This window comes from Pavona decussata, unplaced genomic scaffold (genome assembly GCF_977016875.1).
Source record: "Pavona decussata unplaced genomic scaffold, jaPavDecu1.1 SCAFFOLD_115, whole genome shotgun sequence".
In the NCBI taxonomy this organism is placed as follows: domain Eukaryota; kingdom Metazoa; phylum Cnidaria; class Anthozoa; order Scleractinia; family Agariciidae; genus Pavona; species Pavona decussata.
In genome coordinates this window covers 9912-25292 of record NW_028145529.1, presented here as the reverse complement: position 1 = coordinate 25292, position 15381 = coordinate 9912, and the positions used below count along the sequence as shown (strand labels likewise).

The window sequence follows — 15381 nt, the reverse complement described above, 5'->3', positions numbered from 1 at the left end:
TTTTTTGTCACTCGCCACTACTTCCAGTATTGCTCCATTACAAACCTATGCACCATGTTAGCAGACCGCTATATCTCAATTGTGAAACCGCTAAAATACGTTGCCATGATAACAAGGAAAAGAATCATCTTTCTTTTGGTCGCATCGTGGACTGCACCAATGATAGCTTTTGTAGTACCACAAATCACCATTCAACTATATGCGAATGAAGAGCAAGACAACATCTTCTCAATATTGAAAACGCTGACGTTTAATACGCTTCCGATGATACTACTGATCGTATTATCGACGCGTGTTTTAGTTGTTGCGCGAAACTTGTCTCTTGAATCACGCGCGTTGAAAGCTCAAGTCCGTTTTAACTACAGAGGTAAAACAATAGGGGTAAAAACAGCCGGCAGATCTGACATCTTCGAAAGACAGGCGACCGCAAAGATGATGATAGCTGTCATGGTTGTGTTTATTCTCTCCTCTTCAGCAGAACATTGGAAAGGTTTCTGCTCTCGTGAATGGAACATAAATTGTGATCTATCTGCCAACATTGCTTACATTCTCGATCTCCTCTGTATTTTAAATTCAGCTGTCAATCCAATTGCTTATGGATTTCTCAAGAGAGATGTCAAAGAACAGTTAAAACGACTTTTCGGTCATAATAGACACTAATATCGTCAGAAAAATAAATGCTTTGGCTGTGATCTTGGGCATGAGTATGAATTAATTAAGAAAGGACTGATTCAAACACAGGTGTGTAAACAAATACAATGAATGTGAATTCAAATACACATAAAAACATCGACGACGGCAACGGCAACGCCACAAAAAGGCAGTAGGATTTATTATGAACAAGAACAATCGCTCTGCAGGGGTGTTTTTAGAAATTTTGGTACATTTCTTTGCCGTCCTCTGCAAAACAGCAACGTAAAATGACCAAATTCAAGGTTTTATGGAGAACGTAAACACAAGACGGTGGATTTATTTTCTTGAACACCACTCCTACCAATTTGGTTCCTGGGTAGTCTGTCGTTTGTGTAGAAGTTGAGCGAGTTAAAATAATCCGCCAGGTAGCCGGCACAAATGAAATAAACTTGTATTTCCAAGTGACGTTTTCGTAACCGTTACAGTCTTGCATTGGTGAGGCTCCCGTGTCACTTTGAAAAACCGTATTTGTGTGGATGTAAACGTGAAAAGAATGGCTCCGTTTTGTTAACTGAACAATTATACTAGTGCACAAAAACTAGTATGATTCATCTCTATCTGCGGATGTCTGGGATGGTAATGGATTGCAGCTTGAAAAATATTGCCTCCCACGTATCTTGGAAAAATGGCTAAAAAAGGCTAGTGATTATACGGTTTCTTCTTGCACAGAGAAATGTTGTTCCAGGTGCTCTAAGAGCAATTTCAGTCTAGAGAAGAGGTTCTTAGTCCAATATTATATTTGAGCACGATTGACCAATGCAACATAGAGCAAACTATGCGTAACAGTGCTCCTTTAAGGAGCGAAGGGGGCAACGCCAACGAAAACGTCACTTGAAAATATTGCGCCCGGCTATTTCCACTACGTCGTGATTATTCCAGTTCGTTCAAATTGTGCAACGTGGCCGAACAATCCAAAAACAAAGTCGGTAGGAAAAGGGTTTAAATCAAAAATAAATTGAAAAAAATGAAATGAAAAAATTAAGGTGCTCAAGGCTGACCTAAAAGAGAGCCTTCTCGCAGGCTAGTCATGAACGAATGTTGTCTTTGTTCTGTACTAGCCTGTAGCTTTCAATAATTTCCTACAAACCACGTCAGTAAATTCCCCAACTCGGGAAACTCGCGGAGATAATAACTCCAGTTCCAAAATAAAGAATTTTTTTTTTTTTAACTCCAACTTAGGTCAGACTTAAGTTGTTGAAAGCAATCAATTGAAGACGCCCTCTTTTCTTGACGCTGACAAGAGGAGCTGGTATCGTAGTACCAAGCGGCATGTTTTCCAAACGACTCTCTTTATTTTATGCATTAATTTAAGCCAAAGGTATAATATCATAAAAAGATTTTAGATTTTCTTCTAAAAGAAAGGTCGTAATCCACTTATCCATTTGCGACAGCTGTTAATAATTTGTTGACGGGAGCAAAAACCGTAAATCACTCAAGGCTAATTAACACGTAACGGTTGATCAGGCCGACTAGGCCCAATTTTACAAATCTGATTTATAGATTCTTATTCTGCGCTTCCCCAATAGAAAAAGAAATCGACCGAGAAATTGCAGCGTGTAAATTGTCCTATGGGATTGAACCTACTAATCGAACCGGCGGATAAATCGGTGCGTTAATTACTGTGTTTTTATTAGAGCTTAATAAATTGCTTTTATTATAAGCAAGATTTGAACTTCCTGCGATTCTAACACAAACTGTCACGGTTCTATGAGAAGGATAAAGCAAACATGTTCGATTTGACATTTTCTAACTTGCCGCTTAAATTACGGTTACCCGGGACCTTCAGAGGTGTCTCGCGTTTAAGCGATGTAGCGCGTCCAGTTTAAACTGTAGATACCTAAACCCCTATATCAAATTAAAGCTTATAGAGCTGACTATCAAACCATACCAAGAATTTTGAAATAAAATAAATTGTCGAATTTTTCACGACCTCAAATTGCAAGCGTCCGAATCACCTTTTTAAAGCTACAAGTGAAAGTGAATTTTGTTTTTTACTAATTTAATTTGCTCCTCATATTTCCGGACCCAAAGCGCTAAAAAAACGTGTCTGCGTTTTGCCATATTCAATTGCAGTGAAAAGTTATAGAGCATTTTCGAAATAGTATGAAAAAAATGTGGAGTAATCGTACAAAAATCACTCTCGGAGAAAAAATATCTCGAAAGAAAAAATTCGCAGACACGTTTTTGTTGTTTATATGTTAAACTAGCTACTGTCCAAATTTGAAGGCAAACGAACAAATTCCTTTTGAGTTTTAGCTCTTTGAAGTGGCTCCACCAAGTGAAAAAAATTTATTCGAGAAAACAGCGCTAAAAATTCGGCAATTCATTTTATTTCAAAATTCTTCGCTTAGTTGGATAGCCAGCTCTATAAGCTTTAATTTGATATAAGGGTTCAGGTATCTACAGTTTAAACCGGACGCGCTACATCGCTTGGACGCGAGACACCTCTGAAGACACCTCTGAAGGTACCGGGTAACCTCAACTTAGACAAACTTTCTCCTGTGCTAAAAGATAACTGGCCTGATTTTCATTTCAGCCCTCTTCAGTGAGTAGCTGTGTCCTTTCCAGTGATACCAGACCACACCCTTGTATGGAATTGAAATCGTTCCGTGGTGATAGGGGCCATTCAGATTTGAGTGAAGGCAGTCGACATGCCACCAGGCTCCTTTAAAATGTTCGGCACAATGTTTGGACCAGTTGTCATTATCCTGATCTTTGGTCGAAAACGGGTGACCACGGTGATAGGAGAGAGAATCACCAGCGGTTCCTACAAAAGAAGTGATTAAAGTTGTTATTAGCAACCACAACATGCTCACTTAGGGGATGCATTGTCTCCCGCAATTTTAATTGGCTGATTAAGCAACAGAACGGGAACTTGATTTGAGGACGCGAGAGCTCGAGGGTGGAATAGTCTGGACGCGAGTCTATCTTATGGGTATTCTTGATGAGCGCACCTTTGTCAACTGACGTTCCCGTTCTGTTGCTAAATCAGCCTATTAGGGGGATTTAGAATCACGTCTGCGACAAACGGCAGCGCTTCTTGGTTAGCTCATTTGGTGGAGTGCCGGACTGCTCAGCGCGAGGAGGTCGTGATTTACACTACAGTACAAAGAATTTTCACCGACTCAAGAGAGGTTTCTTGAGGATGTTCTCTTAGTTCCGGGGCGCTACACCGACTTTTTCAAACAAGTACATGAAGTTGGAGGTCATGCTGTCAAAAATCAAAAACAAATTTGTGTGTTTTGGACAGTTACTTCCAATGGAAAAACCGTACTTTGAAGAGAGCAAAATAAATCTTAAATGTTCGTGATTGAGTAGTCTGCCATTTATTAGTTTCATTATGAAATAAAGAGGGGAGAGCTAATGAGAAGGGCCTAATAATATTTTTTCCCTCTAAAAAAGGAAGGCGGAGAAGAAGGGCGTATTAGAAATGGAGGCATATTTGAGAGAGGGGCTTATCTGAGCATTTACGGTACAAGTTGAGGCAAATTCATGAAGCAGGTCTTATCTGACAGGCAGCAAGCGAGAGAAAACGCGTTCGAACAAGTTGACGTAACGAGGGGCTTGATTAGCTTTGATTTTAATTAAGTGATCGAGAAAGACAGGTGGGAGTTATTTACTCGATCATATTTACTGAAAAAAAAAAACTGGTTGTAAATTAACAGAACTAACTTATTACCTGAATATGATCCAATCCCTAGCTGGTACTTAGTCCTCTCGCTCGTTATTGCGAACATGTCATACTCAGCATAAGCTGTCCTTCCTGTGGTGTCTTCAAGGTCCACACGAAGTTTGTATCGTCCACTCTTTGTAAGATGGTAGATTTTTTCCAGTCCGAGCCAAAACTCGCCATTCAGGTTGCCAAAGCCACGTTTGTACTCGTTCCAACCGCGGTAGAAATCAACCGACCCGTCCAGTCTCTTTTGGAACACTGTCCACCCCCCACCGGGAGAAGTGTGGTCACAGAACACATCAAAGGCACCTGAGCCATCAGGGTCGATTGTATAAACACCGCTGATTCTTTCACCAGATTTGTACACCTCAGCACAGTTTTTGTGGTGATGCAAATCTAGATGGGTAAAGGCAAAGGGAAATAATGTCGCGAACCGGGGAAAGTGGTTCTTTCGAATAAAAATATCTTGCTTTTTATTTTATACCCCAGCCTATACTAAAATACTAGAATGTCAAGGAATTCATGAGCAAACACATGAATTCAGTTTGTAAGCGGGTCAGACAGGTTCAGTTAAATTACAAACAGTAACCTTGCACCGGAAAAGCAGCATAGCAATGCATAGCAATCTTTAAACTTCCTCAAATGTCGAATGTGTTTTAAGAAGAAACTCTGTTTTCAAAACTTGGTATCTACATTAAAGAAACTACTAGGTACATGACTCGCATGTCACGAATAGCTGATAATAAAGGCTTTATATCCATACCTATCAATTTTAGTCACGGTTTACTATTAGCGTATCTTTTGGAGTGATAAGCAGTACATATAGATTACGTTTCGACAAGAGTTCCCGGAGTCATATTCCGAAGGTCAAGCTTTGTGTCTCTCCTCGCCAACACAGCAAAAGCAATTCTTCATCGCCAGCCCTTTGAAGTTGAGTCATTTTCTCACAGCAAGAAAGACAAAATAATATTACCAAACCCGGATTTACTGACCTTTGGAGTCATTTTCTGGTTTCCTTGTTAAATTTCTGAGTTCCTTCTGAATCTCGTTCAGTTGTTGTTTCATTCCCAAGATAATACCCTCGAGCTTCTTGTTCGGTCCAGTGTTGATATTTATGTTACACGATGTTGCTCTCAGATCGAAGAGATTCTGATTTTGTGTTGGCGCTGAGTCCACCACTGGCGATAAAGAAACAAGGGAGACAAGCAAAGCAAACCTCACTGTGTCAGTAAGTCCAAACTCCATTGCGTGCTCAATGAAACGAATTGAACGAATTCAATGTTGCAATTGAAAGTGGCGTTTGTTTGTTAAGATAATCGGAGGAAAAATGTGGAATATAGTTTCAGACTTAAACCAATCACAAAGTGCATAGCGCGGCGAGACTGGAGCTAGGAGACAAAAAAACGAATAGAGACTATCCAGAATAGTAAGGGACTGCAAGCAGTCTTGGAGGGATGGAGTGATCGACCGCCAAAATTTCCCACCCCCCTCCCCACATCCCGAAGAATACTCGTTTCAATGTAGGCATCCTCGCTTCACGAGTAAAAAGAAAATACTTACTATAAGACAACAACAGCCAACCAACAACAATTAATTTATTTGTCGCAATTGCAAGAGGCTTGAAAACAAATTAAATAAATAACAACAACAAATTATATTATTGTATTATTCAGTAAGTGACACAGGCATACTCTATCAGGAGTCGAACCTGACACCTTCCAACTAATAGTTAAGATGTTCTACCTCTGAGCTACACGAGACTCGTGGGAGCTAAGGCCATTAAACTACGTTCATGGGACAAATATCCTGCATACTGCTAGAATTGGAATGTCACGAGTGGCATATGCGCAGTGGAGTATGCCTGTGTCACTAACTGAATAATACATTCATTTCTTCACTAGGCTCTGTAAAATATTTCATCACATGTCTTCCAAAAAAACAGAGTGTTTGGCGAAAACCTACCTCAGAGTAGCGAGCTATGGCCTAAGTAAGCTGAGTAATCTACAGTAAAAGGGTATTTGTAAAGAAATATCACAAAAAGATAATGATAAAATCAATTAAAAAGACCATATTTTCTGGTCAGCTGTAGTGACCTCCAATCCGCTCCATTACATGAAAATTATTTTCCCGGCTGCTTCCAATTTACTCTGTCTTCATTTTTTTTTTCATATGGTTTAATACACTGATTTTTGTTTTCTTTAACCAAGACGATTGATCAACCGAAACCAAAGCGTGCTATAAAGTCAACTGTATATGATGTTTTTGAAAGGAAGTTTGCTTCGAATTTCCTGCTGGATGCAAAGCTTGCCCTTCTACAACAAACTTAAGGAATTAAACCGAGCATTTTAAAGTTAAAAACCCAAATAACTGTTGTAACACTCCTTTAGTACTTTTTCTAAAACCCTCAGACGAAAACCACACGGATGGAGAGACATATATATGCGCCTAGCCTTTTTTATAGTTTGATTAACATCTTTACTTACTCTTGTTTGCACGCCTATTTCCCTTTGACTCAGAAGAAAAAGCATACATAAAATAACACACCAGGAATATAAGCTTGATTTTAAAATGCCACTGGTCTAATCTTCATTTCTGCTCTCTTTACTGAATACTTGATGCCTTTCCAGTGATACCAGTTGACTCCATCAGCAGCTGATGAGTGCTGTCCGTGATGATACACACCGTTAAGATTAGAGTGGTGACAGTCTCCATACCACCAGGCTCCTTTGTAGGTCACAGCACAGTTACCACCGGAGTCACTATCGTTATCCTGATCTTTTGTTGTAAAGGGATGACCACGGTGATAAGAAAGAGAATCGCCAGCGGTTCCTTGAAAAGAATTAACAGGAACACTATGAACTGTGAACAATCATTTAAACAAGTTATATGAAAAAAGCATTTTAAACACGTACGTAACGGTAATTGCATGATAGCAACACTACACATAAACCAAACTAATAATAGGAAAAAGAGATTAGTTTAGAAGAAGCTATGTGGCTGCGTGGCCAGTAGAAACAAACAAATTATTTGATTTAATGAACCTTCCGAAGAAGGCAAATTAGCCACCATTAAGGGTAAAGTTTTGCCTTCTTCGGAAGATACAGTTTTTGATAAGAGCTCGATATTTAGCGATATTTCGCTTTGTTTTGGACGTTTACTCTACATTTCTATCGACCTTATCACCTCATCGGCTTTGACGCCATCGCTCAAGGTACATTGTCTAGCAGAACGAGAATAAGCTGCTTGACGTTTGGTACTCCGTTCGCGTGAAGGAAAATTTCAGCTTCTCAATCTCGTTACGTTGCCAATTGATTCAGTTAAGGTGACTCGACCCAGTTATTTTTTGGCGGTACCATCCTACTTTGAAGCTGGCTGGTATCCCCACCTTTACTTTTATCGTAAGTCTAACACATAGAATGGATAACATATAGATCAATCTACAATATAGCAAAAAAAAGCCGGCAACGGCAGAATTTCGACTCAGACCTCAAAAAGGCGTGGCACTATAACCACGTGACATTTACTCTGATCGATATTTTGCTGTATTGTACATTGATCTATATGTTATCCATTCTACGTGTTAGACTTGCGATAAAAGTAAAGGTGGGGGTACCAGAGAGCCTCAAAGTAGGATGGTACCGCCAAAAAATAACTGGGTCGAGTCACCTTGAATTATGGTAATTAAAATAAACCATCGCGCGTCAGAATACAACTACGAGATCGATTTCAGCGACGTTAAATTTCGAATACAGTTGTTGCATGCTGGCCCAGAGCCCTCGCTTGCCACTAAATTATATCAGATGGAGGGACTGGGAAAGAAACAGTAATACACGTGATATCTGCAGTATGTGCCCTGCAGCTTGCTAAAAAAAGCTAAAAAACAATGTAATATAATCTGGCGCTAAAGGATTGAATCTATTCTTTCTGATATTAGCTTATTTCATCTAAATTTGTTAGTCAGTTGCAGGCAAAGTATTAGTCGCGTGACTCAGGCAAAAATCTAATTCAAGAGAGAGTGTAGAGAGGTACAAGATGCCCACCGGAGTACGATCCAATCCCTAGCTGGTACTTAGTCCTTTCGCTAGTGACAGCAAACATGTCATATTCAGCATAGGCTGTATTTCCTGAGGTATCTTCAAGGTCTACACGAAGCTTGTATCGTCCTCTCCTAGTCAGACGGTACATTTTCTCCAGTCCGAGCCAAAACTCGCCATTCAGGTTACCAAAACCTTCTTTGTACTCGTTCCAGTCACGGTAGAAATCAACCGAGCCGTCCAGTCTCTTTTGGAACACTGTCCACCCCCCACCAGGTGAAGTGTGGTCACAGAACACATCAAAGGCGCCTGAGCCATCAGGGTCGATGGTATAAACACCGCTGATTCTGTCACCAGATTTGTACACCTCAGCACAGCTTTTGAGGTGATGTAAATCTAGATGGGTAAAGGCAAAGGGAAATAATTTCACAACCGGGGAAACATGAGAAACATGAGTTAGCACGTGAATTCAGTTTCTAAACGGGTCAGACAAGTTCAGTTAAATTACGTATAGTAAACTTCAACCGGGTGCCCAGCGAAATGCGTGGCCATGGTGATTTTTGAGTTTCAGCAATCTTTAAACTTCCTTAAACAGCCCTTTTCATCGAACGTGTTCTAAGAAGAAACACTGTTTTCCAACATTCAACTGAAAAATAAACCCAGCTATATCACACGCATTTTATGAATAACTGATATATGCATATATGTAAGAGATATGTATGTCATGGTTTATTTACCGCGTATCTGTACTTGGAGAAACAACGAGTACATAGAGAGTACGTTTCGGCAAAAATTTTGGAATAACTTCCCGAAGGTCAAGCTTCATTCAGTCCGGCACAGTTATCAAATTTGATAACCGGGACCAAAACAAACTATTAGCTAATCAAACCTCAAGTTACAGCTCACGTGACATGTTATCATAGCAACCATCTGCTTTCAATATGGTGGCCATTTCAATATGAAAACATTTTGATGGGGCTCTAATTCAACATTCGATTTCGGTCGCACAGTGAATTGTACGCAAGGAAAGGTTTAGAATAGGAATTTTGACCTGACATCAGGAAAATACGAAACAATCTTTGTCCATAATTAACTGACAAAGCTCATTTTAATATCTATCGAAAGCCTCATAGCGTCGTGGTGGACCGAGGAAACCTCGAGCGGCTTTGGCTAAAGAACAGAATTCCTGAGCGATAGCCGATAAAATAAAAAGAACACTAATCCCAAAAAAATAACCTCCATCAAAGATGCTTGTTTATTGCATAAATATTAACATGATTTGAACTTCTTGTTGCATTGCTCCTCTCCTTCTTGTCCTTCGTCAATCTGTATGAATGAAGAAATGAAGAAATTTTGCGTTATAACTAACTTTTAAAATGGGACTTCAAAAATATTTTGTTTCTTTCTTGTACCAGGGATTTCGAAAGTGCAGGAGGCGATGATTCGATTGACTAGCGACGTGTGTAGAGTCGCTTCGATCTGTCCTAGATAATTGAAGCGACGTACTGCAATAGAAGTAAAATAAAAGATAAAATAGAAGTGCAACGGCCAAGTCCCCTTTAAATTGTTCTTGAAAGGGCGTATTGAGGTTGCTTGCTGTGGCTCAAAGCTCGAACTGTTGTGAGTCTGGCATTACACGGGCTTAAAACACCAAGCATAAGTTTGTAAAGGATAATTACATTTCGGGAAAATCGTAAAATCGAACTGTGAAGGCATACCTCAACATCCGGCATGTCACCTTCATCACCGAGCTCTGAAGTTACTCTCTGTGGTTACTGTCGGCTGGCTGGTTATTAATCTAACGACGAGAACAGAAATAAAAATATTACAGTCATGTAAATGTAAGCTTAAATGTACCACCTAGAAAAATGAGAATTGTTTCCGTTCGTATCCAGTCATATTAGTAACGATACTGAACAAGACAAAGACATGCAATTGCCAAGGAGGCATTTCCGGAACAAAGTGTTCGATAATTTTCGACTGAGTTGTTTATCAAAATCGTTCCTGGATAACCGTCTTAATTTTGAAATCCTACCCTTCATCACTAGACTTTCCCGTTGTCCATGAGCTCCTTTTTCTCTTTATTGAGAAAGTATTGTACTCGGCCTATTTGCTTGCCAGCAACATCTCTCAACGTACACGCTTTCTTGGCGGCGCTCTTGGACATCAAGATTCCTCCGGTATTTATTCCACCGAGAGCAACTCGCATTGTAAGTTAAAACGAATCCCTGTTTCCATAGGTTAAGTAGTCATTTTCTCTTGGTGGAAATCCATAATGCTGCCTTCATTTCTAGTCATCCTAGAACACAAGGGGCCACCACAAACTATGTGACCGTTTGTATTTTGAATTTATAGAGGCAATGTATGGGAATATCGAAAATCCTCGTATTATCGTACTAGATTGCGATAGATATTCTCATTTAACATCAAAATAAACGTATTTTTACCTTAAATGTTGTGTGTTGTCGTTCCTGAGGTTGAAGACGGCGATTTTAGCCATTTGAAGGGTTCGGCGTTGAACGTCACTCTTCTATTACGCTCGTGATATACGCGCCGATAATAGATTTTGATTGGGCTGTTTTTGTACGAGACAATCAGAACAATAAATCCCTTCTGGGAGAGGGTAGAATTTAATCAAGGTTTGATGAATAAATCAAATAATGATTTGACGTCACACAGGAAGGGATGAGTGGGTCCCCTCTCTCGTGATATGTGCCGAATAATAGATTTTGATTGGCCTGCTTTTGTTGAAGACAATCAGGACAATACATCCCCACTAGGGGAGGACATATTTTAATGCATAAATTAATTTGTCGATTTGTGACTACGACGAAGAAAAAGATACCCGACCGAAACCTAGACACGTCATGCCCTGCGGGCATTCCGTGTAAAAAAGATACCCGACCGAAACCTAGACACGTCATGCCCTGCGGGCATTCCGTGTAATTAACAATGGCGGTGAGTGACGGAATCAGACGACCGCAAATCAAAATATCATAGTGCCCTCTTACAATTCTTCATGCCCCCCGACAAATAAGTGTTGAATCGAAAGATATATTAATGAAGATCACGACATTTTTTCTTCGTGTACCACAAAAATCTACAACTACCTTAAAATTGATGGCAAAGACAATAACGCATACCTGAAAGGGACTGTCATTTCGTACCACCTCTTCAAATCGTTGGGGAAGATCTCGCATAATTCTTTCCCGATGGTCGCCATTTTTGCAGGGCCTTGAAGTTTATTGTTCTATCGACGTTCAGGCCTGGAATTCTGGGTATGGAACGCGAGCACAACCGAAAAGTTACGGAAACTATTGAACGCCCTCCGAAAACTCACCGAGCTCTGAGCTGGCGCCATGTTGTGACGTCACGCGGTTATCAAATTTGATAACTGTGCCGGACTGTCATTTGTTTATCACCCTAACAACAACTTCTTCTTCCTAGCTGACATAGCAAAAGAGATTCTTCATCGCCAGTCCTTTAAAATTGAGTCCGTTACTCACATCCGAGAAAGACAAAACAATATTAGCAAACCCAGATATACTGACCTTTGGAGTCATTTTCTGGTTTCCTTGTTAAATTTCTGAGTTCATTCTGAATCTCGTCCAGTTGTCGTTTCATTCCCAAGATAATACCCTCAAGCTTCTTGTTCGGTCCAGTGTTGATATTTATGTTACACGATTTTGCTCTCAGATCCAAGAGATTCTGATTTTGTGTTGGCGCCAAGTCCACCACTGGCGAAAGAGAAATAAGGCAGACGAGGAAAGCAAACCACATGGTGGCATTAAGTCTAGGCTCAATTGCGTGCTCACTGAAAGTTGATCGGATTAAATGTTGCTATTGAATTGGCGTTTGTTTATTAAGAGTATATGAAAAAATGTAGAATCTAGTATCAGATAATTTAAACCAATCACAAGCCTGTTTTGATGGAAATATTTTTCGCTGAAACAGAATGTGTTGCGATGTAAACTGATATGTGAATTCTTCAGTAAAGGAAAAGGTAATTAATGTACTGATCAACTTCCTGATGTGCTAGAGGTATTAATTGTTTGTTGGCAAGGGCAAAAACTATGACTGCCCTTATATTCTTTTACGTAAATCACTCAAGGCTAATTTAGCGAGGTACCGATTAAACGAGCTCACTCGGCCAAATTTTACAAAGAAGATGAGTCAGTGGAGGCCAAATTTTAACTCCACCAACAAGAAAAGAAATCGGCCGAGAACAGTTGTAACGTGTAAATTGTCCCGTACGAGTGATCTTAGTAATCGAACCGCCGATAAATCGGCGCTACCTGTAATTAGTGTATTTTATTACAGCCGTAGGAATACTTGCCTATTAGCAAGTTTTGAACTTCTGGGATTCTAACACCAATTTTGCACGGTTTGTGTGAGAAGAAAAAGGCAAACGTGTTCGGTTTGACATAAAATAACTAATTTCTAACTTCCCGCTTGGATTTTATTTTCGCTGAAACAGAATGTTGTGTGATGTAAACTGAGATGTGATTATCTTCCGTAAAGGGAAAGGGAATGTCCTGATAAACTTCCTGATGTACAACAACTATAAATACTTTGTTGACAAGGAAAACTATGACTGCTCTTATCTTCTTTTCCGTAAATCACTCAAAGTTACTTTAGAGGTACCGATTAATGTGGCCGACTCGGCAAAATTTCACAAAGAAAATGGGTGAGCAGAGGCCGAATTTTCACTCCGCGCAACATTAATCAACAGACATCGCCCGAGGACAGTTTTAACGGGTAAATTGTGCCATGCGACTAATCCTATTCATCGAGCCGCCGATACATCGCTAAGTGTAATTAGTGTGTTTTATTAGAGCTGTACGAATAATTGCTTATTGTTACAAAGTTTTGAATTTCCTGTGATCCCTGCGATTCTGTTACAAATTTTTACGGTTCACGTGGGTAGAAAAAAGCAAACACCGGTTCGATTAGACATAAAAACCATTATTTCAGTTTACTAACTTCCCGTTTCGATAAACGTAGCACGTAGTTCCTCCTGTGCTAAAACTGAAGGTTTCTGGCCTGATCTTCATTTCAGCCCACTTCAGCGAGTAGCTGTTTCCTTTCCAGTGATACCAGACCACACCCTGGTATGCATTTGGACTCGTTCCATGCCGGTGACCTGAGGGGCCGTTCAGATTTGAGTAGAGGCCGGGCCCTACCTTAATTTGAGTGAAATTTGAAGTGGTCTCAAGAATGGATAGAAGAAAGAAAATGATTTTTGGAACACTAACAGACAGTTGATACCCACGCAAGAGCACCCCAGCTTTCTAGTGGACTAACTTGGTGTCCGTCTATTAATTATTTACTACAAATTCTAATTTTAAAACTTCGGCTAATTCTTCAAAATTTCTTATTTCTTTTAATTTTATCAATCCTTCAAGAAAAATTATTTTCTTCCAAATATACCTAAAAATCACCCAAAAATTCATGAAACACCCCAAATCATTGATTTGTGTAATGAATGGAGGGTTTTTGTATTGCTTGAAATGCGAACAAGATATTTCCATTTGACCGATTAAAGGCGGCGTGAAAACGGCTTTCAGATGTACCCCCGCCTTAAGGCAGGTGTCATGCCACCAGGCTCCTTTGAAATGTTCGGCACAGTGTTTGGACAAGTCGTTATTATCCTGGGACCGGTTGTTTGATGCCTGATTAAGCTAATCCTGGACTAACGTGGACTTTGATTCGAGTTTAATACCTAATCAAAAAAAGATTCTTCCAAAAGATTTTTGTCCTTCAGCTATTGACTTAGACTTCTCTTTACCTTTAGCTTGACATCAGGCTTTAAACCCTTTTTTAACGAGCATGATGCGATGAAGACCTTGATAAACGTCTTATCGTGGATAAGAGTTAATCAACTTTCGAACAAGCCGGCCCTGAACTTTGGTCGAAAACGGATGATCACGATGATAGAAGAGAGAATCACCAGCAGTTCCTACAAAAAAAAAAAGGAAAAAAAAAAGAACAAAGGAAAACTTGATTGAACTTGTGTTATTGGCGAAGCTCCGCACGCCAAAGCGGCGCCCGCGGAGCCCCATAGCTAAGAGAAATTGGTAACCCGTGATTTGGTTTGGGTTATGACGTCATTGTGCGACCGTCCGTACGCTCGTACGTAGGTTCGCTCCCCCATGTAAGCCATTTGTGAACTGCCACACTCAAGTAAACCCTGCTTCGGCGGGAAGTTGCGTGGCCAGCTGCGTTTTAGAAGCGGAAAATTTTTAAGAAAGCTACATATTCATGTACTCGTTGAATATGTCGACAAACGTGGAAGGAAGAGAAAGGGAGAGAGAAAGAAAACGAAACCACAGCATGATTAAGCAAAGTGTAAAGTAAAAGACAGTGACTGACGAATGCCAGCCGTTAAGACAAAGTATTTCGCCCTTTCAGTCGGCTCGGTGCTCCTTGTGGAAGCGGAGATGGTAAGTTACTTTTCTCATTTGTCTTTCTCTGTTGTGAGCGGTCGGTATCCTGAAAATCCTACACTTTGACTATAAGTCAGAGAGCGGCAGAATGTTTTTATCTCTCACGGTCTTGATAACAACACGCGGGATATTCTTGAGGTGAAATAATTTTCAGTACTCCGATTCGGCGCAACGAAACATTGATTCTTTTTTTCTCTTAAAGTGAAACGTCTCTCTCACTAAACGTTGTAAAAGGAAAAAAAACTCAGCTGCTGTATTTCAATTTTTCTTGCAGTGTCGGACACGTCATTTGACTTAAGCCTTATAATATTGCTAACTACAGAGCAGCCTTTTGAGCTCAGCTTTACGGTCCATGTTCATATTTTCCCTTGGAGTTTCATTTTCTGATCTCGTCCCATTTTACTTCTTTTAAGAAATTTTGATTCTTAGCTTAAACAGTCAAACAAACGCCTCGCAACACAGTGTATCGTTGGCATAAACTCTGAGAATTATTTTTCTTGCACACATTTCTCTAATTTTACGTGGATTTGAGACA

The 15381-nt window shown here is 40.0% G+C and overlaps 2 protein-coding genes across 7 annotated transcripts; both read right to left on the bottom strand.

The window, feature by feature from the left end:
- Nucleotides 1-2702: 2702 nt before the first annotated feature.
- LOC146469843 (microfibril-associated glycoprotein 4-like) lies at nucleotides 2703-5779 on the bottom strand. The gene is made up of 3 exons (XM_085122683.1): nucleotides 5359-5779; nucleotides 4373-4762; nucleotides 2703-3460 (listed from the first exon to the last, which is right to left on the bottom strand). The coding sequence occupies exons 1-3, from the start codon at nucleotides 5609-5611 to the stop codon at nucleotides 3198-3200; spliced, it is 906 nt and encodes a 301-aa protein (XP_084978809.1). The 5' UTR covers nucleotides 5612-5779; the 3' UTR covers nucleotides 2703-3197.
- A 294-nt stretch (nucleotides 5780-6073) lies between these two features.
- Nucleotides 6074-12310, bottom strand: LOC146469842 (ryncolin-1-like). 6 transcript variants are annotated; one of them, XM_085122687.1, is made up of 5 exons: nucleotides 11538-12073; nucleotides 10119-10198; nucleotides 9675-9726; nucleotides 8407-8796; nucleotides 6074-7195 (listed from the first exon to the last, which is right to left on the bottom strand). In XM_085122687.1, the coding sequence occupies exons 2-5, from the start codon at nucleotides 10131-10133 to the stop codon at nucleotides 6930-6932; spliced, it is 723 nt and encodes a 240-aa protein (XP_084978813.1). In that variant the 5' UTR covers nucleotides 10134-10198; nucleotides 11538-12073; the 3' UTR covers nucleotides 6074-6929. The 6 variants fall into 6 exon arrangements, with proteins under 6 accessions (XP_084978813.1, XP_084978814.1, XP_084978816.1 ...); XM_085122688.1 differs by having other exon boundaries at nucleotides 11544-12073; XM_085122690.1 differs by having other exon boundaries at nucleotides 11952-12005.
- Between the last annotated feature and the right edge of the window lie 3071 nt (nucleotides 12311-15381).